The sequence below is a fragment of the Miniopterus natalensis genome, chromosome 7 (genome assembly GCF_054644295.1).
Source record: "Miniopterus natalensis isolate mMinNat1 chromosome 7, mMinNat1.hap1, whole genome shotgun sequence".
Taxonomy (NCBI): domain Eukaryota; kingdom Metazoa; phylum Chordata; class Mammalia; order Chiroptera; family Miniopteridae; genus Miniopterus; species Miniopterus natalensis.
The window spans coordinates 69,241,698-69,267,542 of record NC_142087.1 but is presented as its reverse complement, the minus strand read 5'-3'; the positions used below and the strand labels follow the sequence as shown (position 1 = coordinate 69,267,542).

General features: G+C 38.1%; 1 protein-coding gene across 2 annotated transcripts; it reads left to right on the top strand.

Moving 5' to 3' along the window:
- Nucleotides 1-913: 913 nt before the first annotated feature.
- Nucleotides 914-24,551, top strand: LMAN1 (lectin, mannose binding 1). Of its 2 annotated transcripts, none has more exons than XM_087819135.1 (13): nt 914-1,143; nt 4,262-4,416; nt 4,500-4,607; nt 5,527-5,588; nt 6,677-6,776; nt 8,671-8,794; nt 10,379-10,437; nt 11,094-11,226; nt 12,618-12,808; nt 12,950-13,020; nt 18,902-19,055; nt 20,892-21,013; nt 21,306-24,551. In XM_087819135.1, the coding sequence occupies exons 1-13, from the start codon at nt 918-920 to the stop codon at nt 21,340-21,342; spliced, it is 1,542 nt and encodes a 513-aa protein (XP_087675261.1). In that variant the 5' UTR covers nt 914-917; the 3' UTR covers nt 21,343-24,551. The 2 variants fall into 2 exon arrangements, with proteins under 2 accessions (XP_087675261.1, XP_087675260.1); XM_087819134.1 differs by having other exon boundaries at nt 12,615-12,808.
- The last annotated feature ends 1,294 nt before the right edge of the window (nt 24,552-25,845 follow it).

Sequence of the window (25,845 nt, the reverse complement as noted above, 5' to 3'; positions counted from 1 at the left end):
GATATTTAAATGACAACCTTGGACTAGTTTCCTTGTAAATGACCGAATGTCTGTCTGTCACCCACAACAGTGCCTGACGCATAGCAGCGCTGAGGACAGGTGAGCTCCGACACCAGGGGTGACGCTAACAAAACCTGGACAGGATGGCTCACGCGCGCGAGGGTCCCACGGCAGAGCGCAGAAGCTGGGGGCAGGCTGGGCCGCCCAGGGCCCAAGGAGCCCTTCAAGCAGGCTCCTCCGGCTTCCCGGGCCATCATGCTTAGCCCTCGGAATTCAGTGTTGAGAGAGGTAAAGGCCGAATGACGAATGCCTAGAAACCCCCCACTGAACACCAACAAATAGGTCCTTGGGCGCCCCAGCCCCGTGGGTCGCGGGTTCCCAGTATGCAATGCCCGGCACCTGTCGGTGGAGCTCAGCGGGCTGGGATTAGGCCTCCCCGGTTCCCGTGAAGACTTGTTCCCGCAAACACGTGGTGAGGAACGGATACGGAACCATTGGCATCGCAGCAAAAGGAATGCCTTTCCTTCAGCTAACAGCGGAAAGGTTTATTACAGCCGTGGAGGACTGCCGTGGTGGCTCCCCAGGAGTTAGGGCTCGCAAATTCCCCCTCTAACGGGTTACAGGCAGGAGGAGGCTTGCAGCAGGCAGGGCTTCGGTGGACCCGGCCTGGAGCGGAGGAAAGTGCACACAGCACCGCCCAGGCCCCGCCCCTTCAGCGTGGACCCGCCCCCTTCAGCGTGGCCCCGCCCACAGATGCTCCGGGTCCCGCGGCCGCGGACACTGTGAAGGCCGGGGGGCGGAGCTCACCCTTGCCCTCGGGGCACCTCGAGCTCCGCCAATCAGCAAGCGCCCTGTTGGCCGTCCGCAGCTCCCGTGCCCCGCCCCCTCCCACCGCCCTCCGCTTTCCAGAATCCAAGATGGCGGGATCCAGGCAGAGGGGTCTTCAGGCCAAAGCTCGGCCGCTTTTCTGCGCCTTCCTGCTGTCGCTTAGTCATTTCGTCGTGGGAAGCGACCCCGCGTTCGCCGGTGCCCCGGGCACGCACGGGCCGCTGCCACATCGCCGTTTCGAGTACAAGTACAGCTTCAAGGGGCCGCACCTGGTGCAGAGCGACGGGACAGTGCCTTTCTGGGCCCACGCGGGGAGTAAGCCGGGGCGGAGGGCGGGGGGCGGGGGGCCCGGGTCCCATCCTCGCCTGGCGCCTCCTCTTCACCTTCTTTCTGCTGCTCGCCTCATGCGCGGGGGAGGGGACCCTCCCATGCCTCCCCTCCTGCAGGTCGGCTGTGGTCCGCAAGGTTCCCGCCACCTGCCCCCCAGTCTTCCCCTCCATTCTGCCCACCTCTCCTCCGCCTGTCCTCTGATCTCCTCGGTTCTTTCCGTTTGTTCTAAGAGTGTTTTGTTACTTACACTTCCAAGCACTCACTCAAACTCGCTTCTGGGCATCACGTTTCACCCTAACGCCACGTCCCCAGGGGAAACGGCCGGCTTCCCACCCCCAACTCTCCCAACCTGAGACCTGCTCAGGCAGCCCCCGACCTCCTTTTCCGCTCCCGCTCGGCCTTCCCCTGCTTTTTTTTTTTTTTTTTTTTAAACCTGGCATTAGCAATGGTTAATGCTTCAGTTTGTTCCCGATGCCTCCTGATGGTTCCAGAGGTTGTATATGTTGGTTTTCAAGTAATTTTTAAGTTTTTATGTCAGGACATTGTTGTCACCCTGTTGGACGGATACCTTAAATTTGCCACTCTCAGTGACTTGGTGTGGCCTTTGATCTTTCCTCTTGTACATTATGTAACTTAATAGTCACACATCTCTTTATTTAGTAGACGATGAGCTATATTTTCTGATATTGTTTCAGAACTTGAGACTACCATTATATCTACAGCTTTTTAAAAAAATAGTTTTTTTGAAAAACCGAAATAACCTATTCTCCACGTTTTTTATTCACTCTGTGTCTGGCTCTCTTAGTAGGTAAGAGCTTGCCTCCCCAGACATTTACATATGTGAAAGAAACATATGTGCTGATGTGTCTTTGCTAAGGAGTCAGCCATAGCACTTGACATGCAGGTTCTGGCCATCAGAATTACACCTTTATGTGTAATTAGAAGTCATTTATATAAGGTTTCTGTACATCATTTTAGGCTGCCCAATACATGGAACAGAATGTTCCATTTCTAGAAAGTAATTCTTGAATGGGAAGCACACTTCTAGGAAGGGCCATTTCACTAAACTAATGTATAATTAAGAGGTATAAATTTCAATTTGACATAATGACCAAGTCATTAAGTATTTGAAGTAGAGTGTGCAATTAGTTTGTTACTCAGCAGACCTTAATTATGTGCCCACTCATCAAGGGCATATGTTTCTGGGCATTTGTTATGAAAGTAATGTTCTTAATACACAAAGATGATGCCGATGTACCAAACACAGATTTGGAGTTTTTTGTTTTTCTCTTTGGAATGATGATGAATTTGTTCGCCCTTTTCACTCCTGCATCTTTCCATTGCCTGCTTGCTTTTCCCTCTCGTGCTTATGCCACATAATCAGCCAATTAGCAGTGTTAATCAGCTACTCACATTAGTTACCTTGGCTTTCTTTACAGAGCCTATATAATGAACTAAGTTTGTCTGCTACGGAAATGTCAGATAATGTGCCTGGGTGAATTAAAGTTGTATGGCCAGACTGAATTTGAAATAAATTAGTATATTAGCCATGACGCTTCTGCCTACTGACGCTGGGAATCACTGCTGCGGGTATCCTTTGCTTTCATTATCACAGTGACTTTTATAGTCTCACTGTTTTCTTAACTCCATTGATTATTTTTTACCTTTTCATTTTGCCCTGAGATTCGTTATTTAAAACAATTTTGAAAAGAAGAGAAATTTAAAATTTAGTTTAAACATGGCCCTTTACATTCATCCCCAAATTAGGACCAAATTTATGGTGTTTCTTTTTGTTAACTCTAATCTCCTTTTGTACTGTCAGTACACATCCTTGAGTCCATAAGGGCAACAAATGATAACAATTTATAACCCCTTATTGCTCTCGGAGCTCTTTCACCTTCATTCTGATTTAATTCTGCAAGGCAGGTGTTATCTGTTTTATAGATGCAAAAAGGAATGTTCAGAAAGGTTAAGGTTCTTGGAAAAGGTTACATAGCTAGTGTGAATAGAATAGAACTCAAATTTAGGTCTTGATTCTATATCCAGTACTCCTCTCAAGGATACCTGCCCCCATCCCTTAAATGTTTGAAAGTAGTAGTGACAAATAGTGGCTAGTTACTAAAGTTTCTCAAATTTTTGTCAGTTTTTCCTACCTGTAAAGAGACAATACAGTAATTGCGCAGCATGAGTGGCAGAACTGGTTAATATCCTAGAGGGTGTGCTAGAATTGTTCAAATTTAGGCCTGATAGTTGCTTTAATAATTATTTAGTATAGTAATAGGAAGAGCTAACATTTATTGAGATATTTATATGCATTTGTATAGGAACTTACATACCTGATGTTGTTGGAGAATTGGAATAACTTGCCTTTGCTAAACAGCTAGTAAGTGGTGGAGCTGAGACTTGAACCTAGCTTGGAGATGGGAACAACCATTTTGGGGATCTCTTATCTCTGAGAATCTTCTGATGCTGAAGCACTACATATTGACTTATTCAGTTGAGCCTATTCCTAGAAGAATGTATATATGCACAAAATTTTGCACATAGCTTTTGGGGTTTTTATGGAAGTGATTGAACCCAGCCCCTTCATTTTACAGGTGAACCTATGGTGAGCCCAAGAGAATAAGAGAATTATTTGCTTAAAGTCACACAGCTGAACTGAGACTAGGAATAAGTCTCTTGATTCCTAGTAGTATGTTCTTTTCACACTGTTTGAGCTTTCTAAACATTTGTAAACTGATAAAATACATTGCAGTTTTTATAAGTATTTGAAGATAATATAAGAATCAAATATTTGGTTTGCCTTTTAAGCCAAAATTTTTCTCCCTCCTGCCCCTTGCACTTTTAGTGTATGGTTACAGCTTTAATTTTTCTTCTTTCTTTGAAGAGATAGTTCACTATTCAAAAGATAGGGGGAAGGGTGTTAGAAAGCCCTAAAATTTAAACCTTAAAACTGTCAACATGAAATTTTTTCCTAAAAATTACTGTACAGGTTACTGAGTTAAAATTAGATCTCTATAAGTATATGTAACAGTTTGGTGGTGACTCATTGAGTTTTATCTAATTATAACTTAAAGCTTTTTTCCCCTGATTTTTGTTCTAGATGCTATTCCAAGTTCAGATCAAATTCGAATAGCACCATCTTTAAAAAGCCAAAGGGGATCAGTGTGGACAAAGACAAAAGCAGCCTTTGAGAACTGGGAAATTGAGGTGACTTTTCGAGTGACTGGAAGAGGTCGAATTGGAGCTGATGGCCTGGTATGATCATTTCTTTAACTGAGAAAATGTATATAAATGCATATACCACCAGCCTCTGAGTGTTCCCTATTATATATTTACAGGCAGTTTGGTATGCAGAAAATCAAGGCTTGGAGGGTCCTGTGTTTGGATCAGCTGATATGTGGAATGGTGTTGGAATATTCTTCGATTCTTTTGACAATGATGGAAAGGTATATTTGTTGTCAGGACTCTTACCCACTTTAATATGTCTGCTAACAGTTAAGCTGTGAGAGATACAACTTACTTAACACTTTCGTAGGTTTAATAGTAGAGAATTCCCCAAAGTATGAAGATTAGTCTTTATGTAGCTGGGAATTTACACATTTAAAGCTCTGAGTTCCTGATACTTCAACTTGACTTCATACGGAGCCCTAACTGAGAATTTTGTAAGGCCCCCCTCCCTACCACCCTGTATGTGCACAGTAATTTTGATGGATAAGCATGAGCCATTTAGATGTAGACAGTGAAACCAGTAGTGTTTAGAGTCAACCATTATAGTTTGTTTTTATGAAAATACCCATGTGCATTACTGCTACTAGCTCACGTTTATATCTTTTCATGTATTAATCACTTGTTTTGATCAGCCAGTTTCTCTGATCTCTCCTAAAACAATTAAGAACAAAATGTACTTAGGAATTGGGAACATTAACTTGTGCTTGAACAGCCTTAAGATTGATGATCTTTGTCTGAGGTGGTGGTTTTCTCTACTGGGGTCATTATTAGCCGTTTAAGGGAGAACTTTTAATAAATCCTTGAATTCTGAAGCCATGTTAGTTCTCCTGTTTTAGCTTCCACAAGTCCCACACTTGTCCCATAATCACGGTGTGTCTTCAGATACATGTTGAGGTTGATGATTCAAAGATAGGACATGTCACCAGTCTTTATTGAGGTGTTAAGTGACTGTTTTTGAATGATTGTAAGAGTTTACTGAATGTTTTCTAAATTAAGTAGGAATCTCTTCTATTAATTATTTTAATTTTTTTAGGTTCTACAATATTAGAAATATAAGACACTTTATAGCACATCCTGAATGATATAGAATTATTTGGTCTAAGGACTTTAAAACAAATATATTCTCTTTATTTTTAGAAAAATAATCCTGCTATAGTAATTATAGGCAACAATGGACAAATCCATTATGACCATCAAAAGTAAGTGTGTGTTTTTTACATTAACCTTGATTTCAGCTTCTTTCTGGAAACCTTGTAAAATATATTGTTTCAAATCTGAACATTTTCCAGGTGAAATAAGATTATTTTTCTTGAGATTTATTTTATAATTTCATGGAAAGATCTTATTTTAACTTGGTTCTGTTTTAAAGTTCTTTCTATGGACCACCTCAGATTTTAAATATAAAAATTTGTTGTTTTATTTCATCTAAAATTATATACTTTTTTTTTAAACTTACTGATTTTTATAGAGAGAGGGGAAGGGGGAGAGAGAGAGAGAGAAACATCGATTTATTTTTCCACTAATTTATGCATTCATTGGTTGATTCTTGTATGTGTCCTGACTGGGGATTGAACCCACAACCATGGCTTATTGGGACGATGCTCCAAGCCAACTAAGTTACTTGGCCAGGGCTGTATAGTACTTTTAAAAGTTAATAAAATGTTCCTGACTCTTGGCGATGCCACTAGTCATGTTTTTTTATCTTATTTAAAAGGGCTCTTTCAAAAATAAAGTTCAGAGTCTTGACTAAACTAATGACTAAGAAATGTATGCCATCTTCTTCCACCTTACAATTGCTATGTTTAAAGATTCTTGGTGGGCTACAAAGCTTCTAAATGTTCAGTATATTTGTAATATGTAGGAATTAGGTATCTACATTTTTTTATTTTTCCATGTTTGTTGTGGGAGAAATTACCTTCTAGCCAGTCAATGAATGGTAAGAAAAATTTATTCATCCCCATTCCAGTTTTCTGTTTCCTACCTTAGTGAATTTGTTTACTCTGGTAGTTACCTGTGTAGCTATTTAAAATAAAGGTGCCAGGCCTTGTGATTCTGATTCTATTCGAGGATGAAGGACTTAGGCCCCAGTCTCACATAGAAGAATAGAGAAGCTTTGCCCTCGCCATCAGCACCTGCTAGCAGTGGCTCCTCATGTTATCCAGAGACTTTGTCTTAACTTGATACTATTTTAATCTTTCTAGGCATGAATCATTTTAAATAGTGATCTTTTTCTTTAATAGTGAGAAGTTTAAGTTTCTTATTTGTTTTCCTTTTCCTCATACTGTAGTGATGGTGCTAATCAAGCTTTAGCAAGTTGCCAGAGGGACTTTCGTAATAAACCCTATCCTGTCCGGGCAAAGATTATATATTACCAGAAAACATTGACAGTAAGTACCATGTTTTTTGTGATAATCAAATGAAGAGTATTCTCATATGAGTTTTCATTTTGAATCTTTGCTAGAAATTAAATGCATTTACATTGGGATATTGTTCATGTACTCATCAATGTTAATATGAGAAAACAAGTGGTTGCAAAGCTTGATGTAAGTGGTCGTGTATTATATAACCTGGCCACTAGGTTTGCATTTAGTCAGTAAATATTTAAACATCCTACTATGTAGCACACATTATGTGCATATCCAGGCATTCAGGATACAAAGATGATTAAGACAAAGGTCCTTTTCTCCAAAGAGTTTGTAGCCCAATGCAGGAGACACTTGTGTAGTAGCATTACCATGGTATGTAATAAATGCTACAACACAGATACCATTAAAGAGTGTAGCTTGGAGGAGAAGTAGGAATCTCCTAGGTGAGGTGTGTATTATAGGCAGAGAAGACAAGGCATAGGGACTATTGAAAAATTGGGGAAAGACAAAGTTTGCTGTGGCTGGAGGACAGGAAATTGTAAAAGTGAGGTAAAAGGCTGACAGTAACAAGTTTTTCAGGTCTTGTGTAGTTTGTCTCATAAGAAACTGTTTAAAGAGTTTTAAGAAGGAAAGTAAAATGATCAGATTTGCAATTTAGGAAGAAGACTTAAGCAGCAGTGTTCTTATAATGGTATTTGTGAAAGGAGCAAAAGATACGATCATTTAGACTCCTTGACTCATAATGGGCCATGCCCTGTGCTTGATGCTTTACATGCAGTTTCTCATTTATTCTATCAGCCCTATGGGGTGGGCATCCCCAGTTACATGGGGAAATTGAATATGGGAGGTTTAAGTAACTTGGACAATGTCATACCAAATAAGTAGCAGAACTGATTTGAACCCAACAGCATCTTAACTCTTAAGACTGTACTTGTGGTCTGCATTAAGAAGAGTGATTGGGAGGTAGAGACTACAGGACTTAGTACTAGTTTGCTTCAGGGTGGAAGGGTGGATGCAGTTGTGGAGTCAGGTAGTTCCTGAATTTCTGGCCGGTTGTACAACTAAGTGGTACCATTAACTAGCCAAAAGCGGCCGTTTGTTTCTACTTGATGGGGGAGTGGGGAGGCTGGAACTGAAAGGTATTGAGGAGGCTAGACCACTGCTGGACTGGGGTCATGAGAAGAGTAGTCATGTGTCGGGTGGATTCCTGTGCTTAGAATTCCAAGATTCTTTTACAACATTTAGGGTCATTACTTCAAAAATACATTCTGCAGAGTAGAAACAGTGTCTTTTCAGTGTTTTCATTTTCCACATTTTTTGTCAATATGACTTCTGACACTTTTGCTGTCTCTCTGCTAACTTAATGACAGTCCAATTACCTTCCTAATTTTTTAAAAAAACACACATATCTTTATTGATTTCAGAGAGAGGAAAGGAGGGGGAGAGAGAGAGATAGAAACATCAATGATGAGAGAGTCATTGATCGGCTGCCTAGCCCACAACCCGGGCATGTGCCCTGACCTGGGAATCAAATCCCGATCGCCTGAATCCTAGGTCGATGCTCAGCCACTGAGCCATGCCCGGCCCTAAGAATTCTTAAGAAAAGCGAACCATATTCTATTTTAGAAAGATTTTCGTGGAAAGTTATTGTATATTTTTTTCATTAAGCTTTGGCACATAGCAGGGTAAAAACCATTTTATTAAGTGAAATATCTTGTATAATGTACCAAAAATAAGCGAGGTTATTTAGCGGACAAGGAATTATCTTTTATGATAATGAGAGAAAGCCGATAGCTTTCTGACAATTGGTTATTAGACCACATATAGATCAGCTCACATTAGTCATAAATTGACTACTTGGAATTCCTTTTACAATGTCTGTTGTAAAAGCTGTAGCTACTGTACATCTCTCTAGGTAATGATCAATAATGGCTTCACACCGGATAAAAATGATTATGAATTTTGTGCCAAAGTGGAAAATATGGTCATCCCTGCACAAGGGCATTTTGGAATATCTGCTGCTACTGGAGGCCTTGCAGGTAAATCTTGCTATCCTTTAACATTGAAAGTTTGTGAATTGAGTTTTGTTGGGAATAGTGTATTTTGAAGGTGTATAGACTTGTTTACTTTTAACCTTTAAGACTAGCTGTGAGCTTCCCATAGCCTGCAGGGTCGATCTTTTGGTCTCTTGGGATTGCTAATTCTCTACTTATATTCTGCAGGGATACAGATGGCTGGGGCTACATACACTAATGTAAGTTAGAGCATCAGCTTAGGTGCCATTTCAATGTGCAGGAGACATTTAAAGTCAGGGCTGTAAAGGTTAATTGTCAAATGTTTTAGGGTCCTGAGAGGTGTCACGACACATTTACGTGAATTTGGTATCTCAGAAAATATTATCGAGGACTAAATGTTAACAAGATATATTTACCATTTTTTCCCACATGTGGTGAAAAGTGAACTTATCATTTGACATTAATACCGTCTTGTGTTTATGTGATACATTACATAATATTTTTATTATTTTCAAATATATGAATTGTTCCTTAACAACAAAACAGGGAGAGAAAGAGGACAGATTTTTATCTGATCTTACATGAGTTTGCCAAATGTTGGATTAAAGAACTTTCTAAAATCACATGGCCAATAATGGTCAGACCCAGGCAGGACTTGGTGTGGATTTCTCCTGAGTCCAGGGCTCTCTTGCATTGCATGACTGCTCCTAAAGTTACCTAACCTACACTGTAGTATTATAATTTTCTCTTTAATCTGGCTGCACATCTAGATCTCCATAATAGCGGGAGAAAGCTTAGAGATTGCCACAGTTGAAATTAATTGCTCTTGCTTTGTGGATGTAACCAGCCAGGATTGGTGTTTCAGTTTGATGTAATGAGGTTTGATCTTCTAGGTCCCTATTTTCAGCTTAAACAGTGTAAAATTAATTTTATTTTTTATTTGATTTTAGATAAAACAAAATTATTAATACCTGCTGTGTGAGAGAAACAAATATGAATGCTGTATAGGTAGAGTAATCATATTATCTAAATTGGGACACTTTGAGAGTAAAAGGAGATGCTTTTAGTAATACCAGGACAATGTGGATAAATCAGGACACTCCCTGTAAGCCAGAGACAGAGCAGTGTCGGGTTTATAGCCAGAAAGTAAGGCAGGAAGTGGTAAGTGCCATAAGACAGGTAGGTAGAGACAGATAGGTACAGGAAATACGTGGACAGGATTTTGTCTCATTTGGCTGGGACATAGTCCATGAAGATTTGTGGGAAAATATGGGGGGATCTTGGTGCAAGGGTTAGGAGTTTGGGCTTGATTTGACCCTTCGTTTGTTCATTCCCTCATCAGACATTTATTAGACATCTGTTTTATTTTAAACACTGCTAAATGTTCTGGTTTAGGATTTAAGAGAGTGAATTTCGCTTTTCCAATGTAAATCTTTCCGATGAATTTTTGTCTAAGCTCACAGAGCACCATTGCATTTACCAAAGTGGAGCTAGTTTTTATTTCCCCTATGATTATTAATTTTTAAAGCAATAGGTATCTGTAGATTCATAACTATAAAAATAACCTATTATGGAACTTTTCCCAATTTTTTTTTTTTAAATTTATAGATGATCATGATGTCCTTTCTTTCCTGACTTTCCAATTGACTGAGCCTGGGAAAGAGCCAGTAAGTATAAACAGTTTTTCAAAAGGTTTATTTTCAGATTAGTAGTATTGCCTCATAGCTGAAAACCTGGGGCACTGAGTTAGGTTTGGCTCTTGTTTCTGCCAGTTCTACCATATGACCTTGTATGAGTTACTTAGCATTTTTTTGCTGGGAAACTGAGGTGTTTGTATTGGTATCACAAGACGTCTATAAGTGTTAAATAATACAGTGCACTTCCAGCCCTGGCGAATGTGGTTAAGTGGGTAGAGTGTTGTCCTGTGCACCCAAGGGTCAAGGGTTCGATTCCCTGTCAAGAGCAGGTACCTGGGTTTCAGGTTCACTACCTGCAGGAGGCAACTAGTCAATGTGACTCTCTCACATCAATGTTCCCTCCCTTCTACTCTGAAAAGCAATGGAAAAAATATCCTCAGGTGAGGATTAACCAAAAAAAAAATACTGCACTTCCAGCAAGCACTAGATGAATGGGAATGGCTAGTAGTATTTGTTGGAATTAGTAGTAGCAAAAGTAAATCAGTTATGATTTAAATATGAACATTTTTATGTTAACCTTTTAACTAGTAGTGGAGTAGTTAAAATGAGAAAAAGGACATATATTGAGGTTTATTATTTTCTATTTTTTTCTTTTTTTAATGATCTATTCTTAAACTCCAAAAAAGCCTACACCAGATAAAGAAATTTCAGAAACAGAAAAAGAAAAATATCAGGAGGAATTTGAGCACTTTCAACAAGAATTGGATAAAAAAAAAGAAGAATTTCAGAAGGACCACCCTGACCTTCAAGGGCAACCAGGTGAGTTGTAGCGAAGCTGTCCTCAGGACTGCAGCATTCATGGTGACCCGTGTGTTTCCCCACACACTTTCTTTCTGCTCATCCTTTTATCTGGCACATGCCAGGTCATCTCTGGAAACAGTCTGTGAGCAAATCTTCAGTCTAAACGGCTTGGAGATGGATGCTTTCACCAGTCAGAGTGATATAGTGAAGTGTGCAGTAAGGACTCCCATGATGCCCTGGATGAGCAGTGACCCACTGCAGTGTAAGCCCCATGAGAACAGGGACTTTGTTGTGTTTACTGCTGTGTTCCCTAAACCTGAGGAAAAACCATGCTGACCTAGTAGTTGAAACTCGGTAAATATATGTTGAATGAAATTGTCCAAGGTTGATTTCTTTCTTTACTGTTGCACACAATTACATTATTTATATAGCAAAAATACTTGAAAACTGTCAAAACTATTCCCAATAATGTGAAATGAGAGTAATGTGAAATGATTATCTGGCTTTTCTCCCCTTACTATTCAACAGAATTCTGGACTTTAAAGGTTGAAAGTTTTAAAATACATGTCTAAGCCCCTGTAATTAAGAACCTAAATGTGCTACATGTCAAAAAATAAAACACATTAGGGACAAATAGACTGACTTTATTTTATTTGCTAACTTTTGTTATCTGGGTTGTTCCATCAGCACAGTTGAACTGTTTATTAGTACGTGATTCCTAAGTGATCAACAGTATGATTCATACTAAGCTAAAAATGAAAGATGGATTTTACTCTTTTCTTAGATTTGTTTCAGATATCACATGTGATTTGTGCATATATCTTGAAGCTTTTTATAGTGTTTGAATGAAATTAGCTATTTTCAGTATGGTCAGGTATGAAAGGACACTCAGGCCCTCGTCATTCCATTTCTTAGTCTTTCATGCAAGTCAAATGCACAGATTTTAAGAGTATAGTTTGATGAACTTTGACAGACATGAATACCCATTTACCATCAACCAGATCAGTACGCAGAATATTTTTAACACCCCAGAAAGTTTCCTCGTGCCTCTTTCAATATCAGCGCCCCTGCATAGATGTAACTATTCTGATTCCTATTAATATAGATTAGTTTTGCCCAATCACATAAAGAGAATCACACAGTATATTTTACAGAGAAAATTATTTTTAGGTGAAAAACTTCAGACTGAATTTATAGTAAATGTTCAACCACCAAACATGACAAAAACAAATAGTAATTTAATCATAATTGAGTTCATTATCTACATGTTCACTGTTGAGATTATACTACTGTGTTGGTGATGTTCTAATTTTAGTATATATTGGTACCTTTGTCACTTATGGTATTTTGAAAACTACATGTGCATAGGTGATTCTAATAATTTTAATCTGTGATTTCCACTTCAGCAGATGAAATATTTGAGAGTGTAGGAGATCGTGAGCTGAGACAAATCTTTGAAGGACAGAATCGTATTCATCTTGAAATCAAGCAGCTGAACCGACAGTTAGATATGATTCTTGATGAACAGAGAAAATACGTCTCTTCATTGACGGAGGAGATCTCTAAAAGAGGAGCAGGAATCCCAGGGCAACATGGACAGGTGAGCTTTTGAAATACGCAGATATGCCCAAGTTAGTTGACCTGATGGAGAAGAGAGGTAGAAAAGAAAGGCTACTGCGCTGGGTGTTCCTGTAGAATGTGGATTATTGAGCTGGCTGCCCGTCTTTTGTTCTTCCTCTAGATCTCTCAACAAGAACTGGATACTGTTGTGAACGCTCAGCATGAGATTCTGAGACATGTAAATGAAGTGAAGTAAGTATACAACAGTAATGTCTGAGTGTTACATGCTTGTTTCATCCTAAATTTGTGACTTCTCTAGGTATACCAGCACATTATTGTTATAGTGGTTGATTTCTAGTTTCATGGCATTGTGAAGCACATTATTTAAGATTCCTGCATGAGTGTAAGAATCACATTCTAGATTGATTTCATAAATAGGGGAATGTAAGATACAGGAACTTTTGACATTTAGAAACTACAAACGTCTAATTTTTTAATTGTTCTAAGCTAGAAAAGAAGGAAATGCTGTAGCATCTTTAAAAAAATAGGTTTGTCACAGTTACTTGACAGGTAGAACTAGTCATATATTTCTGAAATATAAAAAGAATATGAGTAATATATAACAATTCTTTGAAAAATACTAGGGCAGTAAGCATGCATAGCATTGTAGGACTGTAGTACAAGCATACCTGATACAAGAATTCATGATGGAAGAAAAAAATTTTGAAGGAAATATGCTATGTGTGACGACCTCTTTTTCATTCCATCTTGTACTCTAAGAGGGACTGGACAAAGAGTTGGAGCAGAGAGGAGATATTGTGTCCTTGGAACTTTGATAAGTTTCTAAAAAGGATCCACGTGTGCAGATGATTAACAGCTTTCAATGCCTGGAGCAGAGAAACAGCCAAAATGTCATGTTTCATAAGCTAATACTTTAGAGCACTGCACCAACCAGTACAACCCTTGAGAAACAGGAATGTCATATGAGTTCTTTGGGACTGGTAAAACTAAACAGGATTAGGTTAATTAAAAGGTGAAACTATCAAACACCTAGACATTAAAGGCAACCCAACTTTAACAGCAAATTTGTATTTCTTTCAGTTGTACTGTTTGGCATTTTAAAAAATCTTCAAGTTGTAAACTCATTAAAATATTTATGATGCTAAATGAATAGTTAAGTACTTTTAGAAATAGACTAGTTCATGTAACATATTTTTAATCTTTATTTTGATCTAATTTTAGACTTCAGAAGTTTCAAAAGAATATAATTTCCATATATCCCCCACCCATCTTTCCCTAATATAACATCTTACATAGACAGTATAATTGTTAGAACTAAGAAATTAACATTGGTACAGTACTATTAACTAACAATCTTACTCGCATTTCAGCAGTTTTCCACTAATGCCTTTTTTCTCTTCTAAGATCCAATCCAGGATCTCACAAGGCATTTAGTTATTTCTGTTTAGACTTCTGCAGTCTGAAATAATTCATCACTGACTTTCATGACTATGCAGATTCCAAGAGCATGGATCAGTCATTTGGTTTATTGTCCCTCAGTTTGGATTTGTTGGTATTTGCTCATGATTGAATAGAGGTTCTACATTTTTCACAATGATACAACAGTGTATCATGTTTATGATGTCCATATGTCTTATTACTGGTGATGTTGGCTGTGATCACTTACTTATGATAGTTCCTTCCCAGTTTCTCTACTTTAAAGTTACTGTCTTTCCCTTGTTTAAATATTTTAGGAAATACTCTGTTTCACTTTAAACTTTTGCTCACATTTTAGCATCATTGATGTCTTGCCTGAAACAAGAATGTGATATTTACCAAATGCTGATTTTTCTATTTCCATCATTTCTTCTACATTTATTTATTGAAATTTTGTATGAACCAGATATTTCTTCTCCCCCATTTATTTATTTAATCAATTATTTATATCAGTATGGACTCATGAATATTTATCCTAAGGGTTATAATTTAGTACTATCATTATTTATTTTGTTCAAATTGTCCCAGCTCTGGCCATTAGAAACGTCTCCAGGTTGGCTTTTGTGTTCTTTTGACACACCCCCATCATTTTTTATGCATCTCTTTACTTTCTGATGCCACACTGTGTTTCAGGTGCATCTTGTATTTTCTCTGCTCCAGCTCTAGAATCAGCCACTTCTCCAGTGAGTCCTGATTCCTTTTATTGGAGAACGGTATTTAGAAACCAAGATCTGAGCACTAGGTGTGCTCATTACTACTGGGATGCCATTGATTCTAGGCCCTCTTAGTGGACAGAGCTACAGAATGGATGAATGTATACTAACCCACACATGTACACATATGTCTATTTTTGTATCCATCACAACATTTGTATTAAAAAACCATGGGATTATGTGGATACTTAGGATTCTAGTTGGACTGGACTGGACTAGACTGAACAGTACAGGGTTCATTTTGGCCTTTCTCCTTCTCCTGTTTGAAAATTCTTTCTCCAACAGGGAGAAACCTGGTTCTTAGTATCTATAAGGTATTTTCTTATTGGTTTAATTTTAGCATGTACATAAAGTGGTTTCAAATTGTTAACACATATCCCTGTGAGAAACACATTTACTGACAGATTTATGTCAAGTTCTTTCGCCTGCAGTCCAGACATGGTTTTCCAGGTAGTTTAATTCTCTTTTTCCCCACTCTCTTCAGTATGTTTATGATATTTATTTATAATACAGTTAGGTTTTTTGTTAGTGGTTGTATTCCTCCTATATCCGGTTGATTTTAACTGTTTATGTTTTGGGTATATGAAGGATAGGTGAATACTATGGGTTCTAAGAGCTAGTGTGTGTGTGTGTGTACATATATTTTTTTTTCCATTGATGTTTCACTCCCTTTTCATCACTGCTGTCCCTTTCCCATTCTTTCCTTCTTTTCAGCCTTTTTCACCCACCCCTGTTAGTGACTCATCCCATTAATTTCTAGTTTGTTCTTCCTGTACTTCAGCACATATGTATTTTCTCAGACTTTCTTCTTTCTTATGTGGATGGTAGCCTGCTCTAGATACTCTTGTGCTTTGCTTGTCTTACTCAACAGTAATGCTAAGAACATCTTAAGATTCAATTAGTGATTAGTAATTCCTAGCCATCCATTTGTATTATCCTTGGAAGCACTTAATCAGGGTTGTTAGCAGTCCTTGTAAACTCCCACTTACCGAGACCAAATGTCATATATACAATAAGTTAGTATAAAAACTGAACTCAGATTTCTTAATTTGTCCTCTAGAGCTGTTTCTTCAGGATTAAGTTTCAGAAAAAAATGTAAAGAGATATAATATATGCCTTTTATGGTTAGGGTGGTTTGTGTCTTTATGGATTTTCATATTCTTGGGGAATTGTAGAATTACTTTTTTAGCAGAAGCATGGAGTTCGATCCCCTTTGGTTTACAAAAAGAAAGAAAGGCCCTGGATGATACAAGATCACAATATGAAAACAGAGTCAGAATTAGTTCTCATTATCTCTTCACTTTCAAGTGCTATTTCTAGGATATCATAAAGCCTTACAGAAATTTTCAAACGTAAAAAGTGTTGCGAACAAGAGCCCTCCCTCATAACCCTGTCATCCACGTTCAGCAGTAACTGATAGATACCCCAGTGTCAGCCTGAGCCGTTCATGATAAAATGCCTCTTCGACCACTCTTAAGTTTTAGTAGCCAGTGATGGCCATCGCCTGAATCTATCATTTCATCAGAGGTTAAAGAGGGGTGACTCTCACATCCTAAAATTTCCTCTCCATTTAAAAATTAGAATTTTCCCCATCACTCGTTATCCTGAGCCAATTCGGAAAAGGCAGAATAAACACTTGATTCTTTCTCCTTACCATTTTTCAGAATAGTAAGCCAGGGCCCTGGCAATCTCCAAGGTTAAATGAGAGGTAGCAAGGGGATGTTTTTCCTTCAACTCATGGGTTTTAAGGTCTTGCTGTTTCGAGCCACTAGTCTTTATAATTAATGTTCAAATTGTCTCATCTTTGGCCACTAGCGCCCCCAGTCAAGTTAGCGTCAGCATCCTATCAACACAACCAGGTAATCTTCAGTAGCTTCCTTCTTTTCCAGCATAAGTCTTTCCAGGTTTCTCTTGTACATTTCTGTCCCACACCCGGCAAAGCCATTTTTCTTTGGAGCCCTGGTGTTTCAGTGGGAAATGTTGTTTATAGGCAGTCAAGTGCTCATTGCTTCTGGATTGTCATTGCTTCTAGGCCTTTTCAGTGGACAGAGTTACAAATATTTTTTGAACTTTGCCATTTGTATGTGGTAGTTTGTGTCATTTGTTAATTGGTTATATATTTTAACTGTTGAATTCAAAGTATTAAATGCTCTTTTTGGTGAGTAGACAGCATTTAGCATTTCATGTTTACTTACCTTATTTATCATATACCTAATGCGTTCTAGGTACTGTACTAGGCATTTTTGTTTTGTTAACCCTCACCTGAGGATATTTTTCCATTGATTTTTGATAGAGTGGAAAAGAGGGAAGGGGAGGGGAGGGGGAGAGGGGAAGAGAGAGAGAGAGAGAGAAACATCAATTTATTGCCTCCCACATGTGCTCCAACTGGGATAAGGGATCAAGCCTGCAACCCGGTACAGGCCCTTGACCAGGAATTAAATCCAAGACCCTTCAGTGTGCAGTGTGCAGCCCAACGCTGTAACCTCGGAGCCACACCAGCCAGGGCTGGCCTATGCATTGTCACATGACTATTTTTACATATTCTCCGGGGTTGCCCTTAGTTATCCTCTTCTCTGCCTTTGGCCTGTCCCTGTAATAATACTTAAGCTGCTTAGCATCCTTCTTCCTTCTTGATCATAGCTTACTCATACAAGATACCACTCTCCTCAAGCCCCGTGACCCAGCCCACCACTGCACCTCTCAGTGGTCGTCTTGATCTTATATCTAAATAGTGGAATCACATTTTACATGGAGATTATATTCTGAAGTCAATATGTGTAAAGTGAAATGTATAAAATCAAAATTACCCTTCAGAAAGATGACACATTAAAGACTGACATACCACTGCTCAGTATGCTAACCAACCAATTTTTCCTTCATATTTGAAACAGAGAGATGCCTCTTTAGCTGAGTTCTAGCCAAGGCAGTAGGTTTGTATATTGGGGCTATCTGAGAGAACTGTAAGGGGAAATAGAATTACGTCCAACTTAGGGATCCCAAGACTATCCCTAGTTCTGTGATTTGCTAGAAGTACACAGAACTCAGAAAATCTGCTATTCTCACAGTTATGTTTTATTATAACAAAAGGATAGAATAAAATCAGCCAAGGAAAAAGGTAAGTAGGGTGGAATTGGAGAAACCAGGCTCAAGCTTTCAGTTGCCCCCATCCCCAGTGGAGTCCATGCACAGTACTTATTCCTCTCAGGAGTGACATGTGACGTGTTTCGTGTTGCCAACCAAGGAAGCTCGCCAAGCCCTGGCCTCCTGGATTTGTATTAGGTGCCAGTCACATAGTCATGAAGCACCCATGTGACTTAACTACTCAGTCTGCAGTCCCCCTAGGGGTCAAACTGATACAGCATCTAAGGCCCCAGGCAAACAAAAACATAAATCATGTTGTTAGCATTAAACTATCTGGTGGGGTCCAAGTTCCCAGGCAGACAAGAACACTCTTAAATCAAGCAGGATATCCCAGAGGCTTAGAGGTTACCTCCTGGGGTCAATAGCCAGTCCTGAAAACCCTTGGAATGTACAGGGTTTGGGCAGCCCAGGCCTGAAGGGTTAATTCTTTACTGCATAGCATTTAAACACCCTAGAAAGATTTAAGTTCATTAAAATTGTCATCCATTATGTTATGTAGTACCCATTTATAATACTGGTTTTAACACAAGTTATTTAGTGTTATTCTCTATATGGTTAGATGACTTTTAATAAAAGATAAAGGTATAATGTTAAGTTATAGTTTCATAAGTTATTTTCCAGTTGTTGAAGACAATTCAGTTTTTAAAAATATTGATATTCTTTATCTGTTTTTTATGATCTGATATATTGAGCTTAGAAGTATATCTAACCATTTGAAATCTGTGACAGAAAAAAGTAATCTTTCTAGTGATTCCATTGTCTAAAGGGATTTTCTGTTGAAGGAATTCTATGAGTGAAACCATCAGGCTGGTCAGCGGCATCCAGCATCCTGGGTCTGCAGGGGGCGTTTACGAGACAACCCAGCACTTCAACGACATCAAAGAGCATCTTCACATAGTGAAGCGGGACATAGAGAGCCTCGTGCTGCGCAACGCGGTGAGCTCTCTTCCTTCAGCCTCAGGACCAGCCTTTTCTAGGAAAGGAAGGACACATATTCTACTAATTCTACTGAAACTGTTTTAACTATTTAGTGAGTGCTGAATGCTCTTTTATAATACAGGGGTGGGCAAAAATAGGTTTACTGTTGTGAGTACATGAAACAGAGTTTATTCTGGTATTTATCAATTATTGTATTTATTATTATTAACCTACTTTTTCCCACCCCTCTATTCAGGTAGAATTGTTCTGTATGCTATAAGTTCTCTGTCATGCTTCCATAGCTTACTGAAGAGAACTATTATTTTTTTAATTAATTGCTGTTCCAATTAGTGGAACTGTCATAATCTCGGACTTTTTTCCCCTAGATTCTTTTCTGTAAGTTTTCTTTAAAAAAACAAAACAAGGTTCTTGTTTTCAGTAATAACCTTTCAACAACTTTAAAAGGTAAATGTTTCTCTTGGCAAACTCTTGTGTTAGACTGACAAACCATGCTGGGTAACCCACATTTCTCTCTCTGACATTAAGGAAGCACAGATCTAAATCTGATAGCAGCTTTCTCTAAGCAAGATTCTTTTTTTTTTTAGCTACTTTTCCTGTCTTGTTTCGTTTTTAAAACTTTGTTTTTTTCTGTTTTACTTTATCAGGTATTTTTAATAATGTAAGCCCCATCTACATTATTGGAGATTGGCAATAAATATTAAAAATAGGTAACATTTTTTGAAATTAAACATGTATATAAGATAATATTAGAAGACAGACCTCTGAAACTTTAAGTTTTTTCTTAATTATTTGCTTTAAAAATCCTTATAAAAGTCACAAATGCTGGTAGCATTTGCCTCCTCCCCTTCCAATTTTCCAAATGTGGCTTATTAGTTTTCTTATTGACCACTAACCCTCATCGTAAGCATTATTATCTTATTCTGTTTGAGGTTATTTTTCCCCCACTTGAGCCTTTGTTGAAATGACCAAGTTGATGCTGTGGGTATTATATATACATACTGAAGAACTTTGTCCCATAGATGTAAGCATATTGAAAACAAATACTCTTAGAAACCATTCTGTCTGCATACCTTGAGGAAATCTTTGTCCCTGATATTTAATTATCTCCTTATAATACTCATGGAAATGGGAAAGGAAACATTTTTATTTTATTTTTTAAGTTGATTTTAGAAAGAGAGGAAGGGGTGGAGGAGAAACACTGATCTGTTGTTGAACTTATTTATGCATTCATTGGCTGCTGCTTGTATGTGCCTTGACGGGATGGAACCTGCAACCTTGGTGTATGGGGACGATGCTCTAACCGGATGAGCTACCCGGCCAGGGCAGAAACATTTTTCAAAATACTAATTAGTAATGTTGAATGCTACAAGAGCAGCAATCAAGCCATTAGATTTGTCAGCAGTTCGTTGGGAGCATAGCCATGTGATTGTCTGAACCAGAGCACTTCTGAGAGTGATGCTGAATGCTTTCAAGTGTTCTGGTTCAGACAATTACATGGCTACCCTGGTGAAGGTGATACCATTAAGAATTACTCCAGTGCAGCAAGTTTCCACTGGTAGTACCCGGGGAATTTGTGGTCTGTGACCTTCAGGAACACTAAAATAATTGTCACTTTGATGAAGATAGGAGGCAGTGGGCAGTGAGTTAGTGAATAGACTGAAAGGTGGAAGCTGTCCTGTGTCGGCCACTCTTTCAGAAAGCTTGGTGGTGTAAGTAAGGGGATGGAAGGTATTTATAGGATGAATAAGTGGAAATACTTGAGTTTACACAGGAAGCCATGAGTTTTATAGAGATTTCACATTTCTTTTTCTAAGAGTGTTCTTTGCCTTATAGCCATCAAATGAAAGACCAAAATGCCCAGAACTACCACCATTTCCATCATGTTTATCTACGGTTCACTTCATTCTATTTGTAGTGATACAAACGGTGTTATTCATTGGTTACATCATGTATAGGTAAGTTTCTAAAATTTGACCGAACATTTTTGTGTTTGTTTAATTTGAAATACTCGATAAAGTTATCTGTGTTCATACCAGAACTTTCAATACTTATAAATTAGGCTTATACAAAGCAAATATCATTTCAAGTCTATTTCAGTTCATATGGGCATGTATGTACAAAATGTATGCATATCTTAATGTATTTTATACCTCAAAAGACGTATATTTTAATTTTAAGCAATCCTCTTTCTTTCCAAAGAAAAATATATAGAAATTCTTTGTGGCTTTTTTTTCTCTTTTTTCTTAGGACTCAGCAAGAAGCAGCTGCCAAAAAATTCTTTTGACCACCATTTTCATATGTGTACATCATGTATGTATGTACAAAATGTTGTCTTTTTGAGGGACTGTAAGTATTTAAATTGCTTCATAGGCTAAATTATTAAATTTTGTATAAAAGAACTTTAAACATTGATTTGCGGTAAGAGTAGACCTTAAAGACAACCATGTGTAAATTTGTGCATAGTACATAAAATCTATTTAAATTTCACTGAATTTTTGGCCAGTGGAATATAGCCACTGAACAGAATATTGATAAATAAGAGGGTAAATAATAGAAAATGGGGCAACCCCCAGATATGAAAGTTACCTCTAAGTCTCAGATGTTGGAGATCTCTATTTAAAATAAACACACTTGCCCTCCTGCCCTCCAAATATGAGGTCTGACTAGGAGCTCCTCATCATGATTATTTTGTAACAAAGTCTTTTTTAAGATACCAGAATTTTCTACTCTAAGACCCAACCCTGCAGTCCTGCAATCTAATACTACTCCCTCTGACATCAAAGAATATTTTGTCTGAGAGCATTAGGATCTGGATAATAAGCTTCATAATGTTTTTCGAAGTATTTTTCCCTCTCATTATCAATGATATATTTCACCTTTAATGGAAATTTTAGGGGGAAATTAAGAGCTGCTCTTTGCCTAAAAAAAAATTTAGGTGACCGCATTCCTCTGACAATAGTTTTTATGAGTACTTTACCTGGTGATGTGTTCATTTCATGATCGTTCATATGCTTGAACGTCTCCATTCTACAAGTGTCAGTTCAATATCATGAAAATACTGTTGTGTCTGTAGTTGTAATTTAAGGAACTTCTCCCCTTTTGTGCAGCCTGTAAGTTCAGTTCACATTGCATGTTCGGAGGATATTTTAGTTCACAAAACCCACCACTGTGTTCTGGTTTACATTACTCCATGCAGCCTGGTGTTAGCAACTGCATGCTCATGTAAATCAAGGAGGCTGGATAGGAGCAGGGTTAGGATCTTTGAAGGCAGAATTTGAAAAACAGAGTTAATGCTTCTGATTCCCTTCTTTCAAGTCAGAACTGAGGACATTGTGAAGTACTTGTTAGTAAGCTTCCCCTCGAAATGTCAGACTGGAAGGAGTTGGTGTAGTCTTTGTACAGGGTCCTAGGTATCAGAGAAACAGTCTGTCAATGACATTTTAAAATGCACTTTGTTTTCACAGCTGATGTAGACTTATTTTTGCTGGCTTCAAAACCCCCTTATCGCTTTTAGCTAAAGTGGTTATCTTCCATTTAACATAGAATCTGAAATAATACTCTTTTGTAAAATAGAACTATTTAACTCTTCTAAACCTTCATAAATTTATTTTAAAATGTCATTTACAGATTAGGCTAACTGGTTATAATCTATACAAAGACTATGAAGTAGCACCTAACTTGAACTATATATGCAAACAGTCCTGACGTTGCTTTTTATATTAGCATTTATCCTAGAACACTGAACAAGAATATCCTAATGATTACTGGCTCAACTCCAGTCACTGCAACATAAAAAATGCTTCCCTAGTGTTTTTCCTTATAGTGTTAATATTTTGAATTCATGTTTGAGAGACACCATCATCACAGAACTTACTCTTATTTCATGAAAATTAATACCTTCAGAAGAGTGTTTAAGTTGTAGACTGTGAACTTGGAAATCCTCTTGAGATAAAAGGCTTCCAAATATTCAGTATTATAAATCCATGGTCACGTGTGCCTGAACTTAGAAGAATACCAGTCCATGCAGTGCGCGTTTTCAGGCTGAAATTCTGGAGGAACCATGCTCATCGTTCCTAACAGAATTGAAGACAGCTATTATGAAAGATCATGAGCATGAATCTTTTCTACTTAGTAATTTAATTTGCTAAAAATTACTCAGCCGAGCAGTTTACACTGGTGTTTATCATATTAACTGAAATTTGTTTTATTTTCCTCAAAACGATTGACTTTAAAAGCTCATTGCTGAAGAAAAATGTTTGCTCTGTGGAAAAATCCGTCACTGCCAGGATTCTTTCATTTCTGTACTGTTTTGTATAATTGAACTTGTTAACTTCTCTCACACCAGCAAGTGTTTTACAGGTGCCTTGGATTAAAACAAAATTGATTTTTAAATGTTAGTGTAAGTTGAGCTTATGATGCCACTTTTAAAAAGAAATGCAATTACATAATGGCTGACACCCTTATTTAATGTGCCTATTTGTGTTCTAAATGTTTGGATGTTTTAAGCCGCTGGAAACTTTCTTGTGAAACCACAAATAATAAACAATTTTTTGTTACTTACTGAGGGGATATCAGTGTCTCTCACAGTGTGGTCCATGGGCCTTCCGGGTCCTGAAGTGCTTGTTAAGTGTGCAGATCCTAGGACTCCATTCCAAACCACCTGAACCAAAACTCAGGAGTCAGCTTCCGAATCAGTTTTCAACAGGCACCTCAGGTGATTCTGAGCACACTGTTTGAGAACCACTAAGAAGAGTGGGGAAAAAATAAGTGCTGTTTTGTTGGCTTAAAGCTGAGCTGAGAGCATAATATAACACTTTCATTGTCAGTGGTATTAGCAGTGTGCACTGATTCTTTTATACTTCCAGTTTAATTCATGGTCTTTTTACTGAAACTCGCGGTTTAGTAGCAGCTACCAACTAAACCCAGATTGTTGCCTGTAGCCCTTTGTACTTTGGTTGATGGCTTTTAAACTTACAAAATCATTTTCAGATCATGGTCAAACCATGAAAACTCTCATCTTCACATCTGCCTGCTAAAACTTTTTGCTTTCCTGATTGCGATTTTTGTGACATTTTATCTCAGACAATTGTACTTTTTGATAACTTGGGGAAAACAGAAATTACTTGAATAAGGGATTGCCAGGTCCACTACATTGGAGAGACACAGTGTCTGTGTAGAGAACATGACAGTTGTGAATATTAAGATTTGATATCTTTCCCTGCCCCTGTGCTTTTCGCAGGGAGATCATGAACAAATGATTATATTGGGGAATTTTTTATTTATGCAATCTAATGTGAAATCACCACTTGCAACTTTTTAGATCTGTATGTTGCCTGTTTAATATATTGCTTTTAAAATTTAAAAGAGTTTTCTATCCACTGTTTATTTCAATTGGATAACATTTTGTCAAGTGTTTTTTTCTGATTGTTATTTGATGCTAGCTGGAATTAAATGACATTGACCTTATTCAAATAAAGAAATTATTTTAGTAAATTTGCTTTTTCCTTCATTGGTCTCTGGTAATCAGTAGCTATTTATTTTCCAAATAGGCCCTGATTCGTGATAGTATTTCATAGTATTTCATTTATGATGAGCTGTGCCCTCTGCCCAAGGTGGGGCACCACCTGTGGAATCAACACACGGAAGCATAAAAAGAGGTAGCAGTGGTCATGGATAAATGCTAACTCTACTGGTATGAAAAGCACAAATCAATTAAAACTGTATTTGGTGTTACCTCTTTTAATAACCAACTACTGGTCAAAGTGTAATTCACCCTGAACTCTTAGTCATTAGTAATGGCAGGGAAAAAATCTTCTAATCTTCTTAGCAAGCACCATTTAACCAGGTAATTCTAGTTCTGAGAGTCATGCAGTATAAGAAGGGAAGAGTAGAGCTGTGGGGTGAAGCAAATCGGAGTTTGAATTTTGGCTCTGCCACTCAGTAAAGATGACCTTCAGTCTCCTCAGAATACTTATCTCCACGGTTGGTAGCATTGTAAAAGAGAATCTTTATAAAGTGGTTTCAGAAAATGGTAGACTACGGAAATGGACACCTCTTCTGAGAAATACTGGATAAAAGATTTAAATAAATTAGATGGGTTTGAAAGAAATCAAAGGGAACTTAAGCCAGATTAGCAAGCTTGCTGGAGGTGGTATGGTGCAAACTAGATGCTATGAAGGCCCTAGGCATTATTTGGGGCATTGGGACATGGGCTTGCAGGTGATAGTAAACATCTGGGGTTTATTCAAGTAGGATGGGAAGCCTTTGGAGGGGTAACACCTAGTGGACCCATTTCACAGGTCCTGGGGAAATTATTTTCCCTTTCTGGAGGGATGAATGATTCTGTACACAGCAGCAAGTACAGTTACTGGATGTCCAAGTAGAAAGGCCATTGTAATAAATTGAGGAATAAAAAGTTTAAAGACATACCATTTTGAACGGAATTATCTGTTGGGGAGACTGAGTGATTTGATTTCATAAAACAAAGCAAAACCAGAGAGTCTTCAATTGCACTGGTGTAGCTACCACTTACAGGTCGGTCTCTAATGCTGACACCACCCCCCACACACCCACACACACAAAAGGACCAGACAGGGAGAGGCTGCTTTACAAATGCTTTAGAGTGTAGAATTGACACCATTATCATTAATATTTTCTAATTCCTAATAAAGTAAAATTTTAGAAGTAGATTTTATAATAAGTATAAATAATTTATAATAAAATTAAATGAATTTTTATTGTTTGGGGTTTTTTTGGTCAGACCTACCAAATTCAAGTTGGCTTTGGG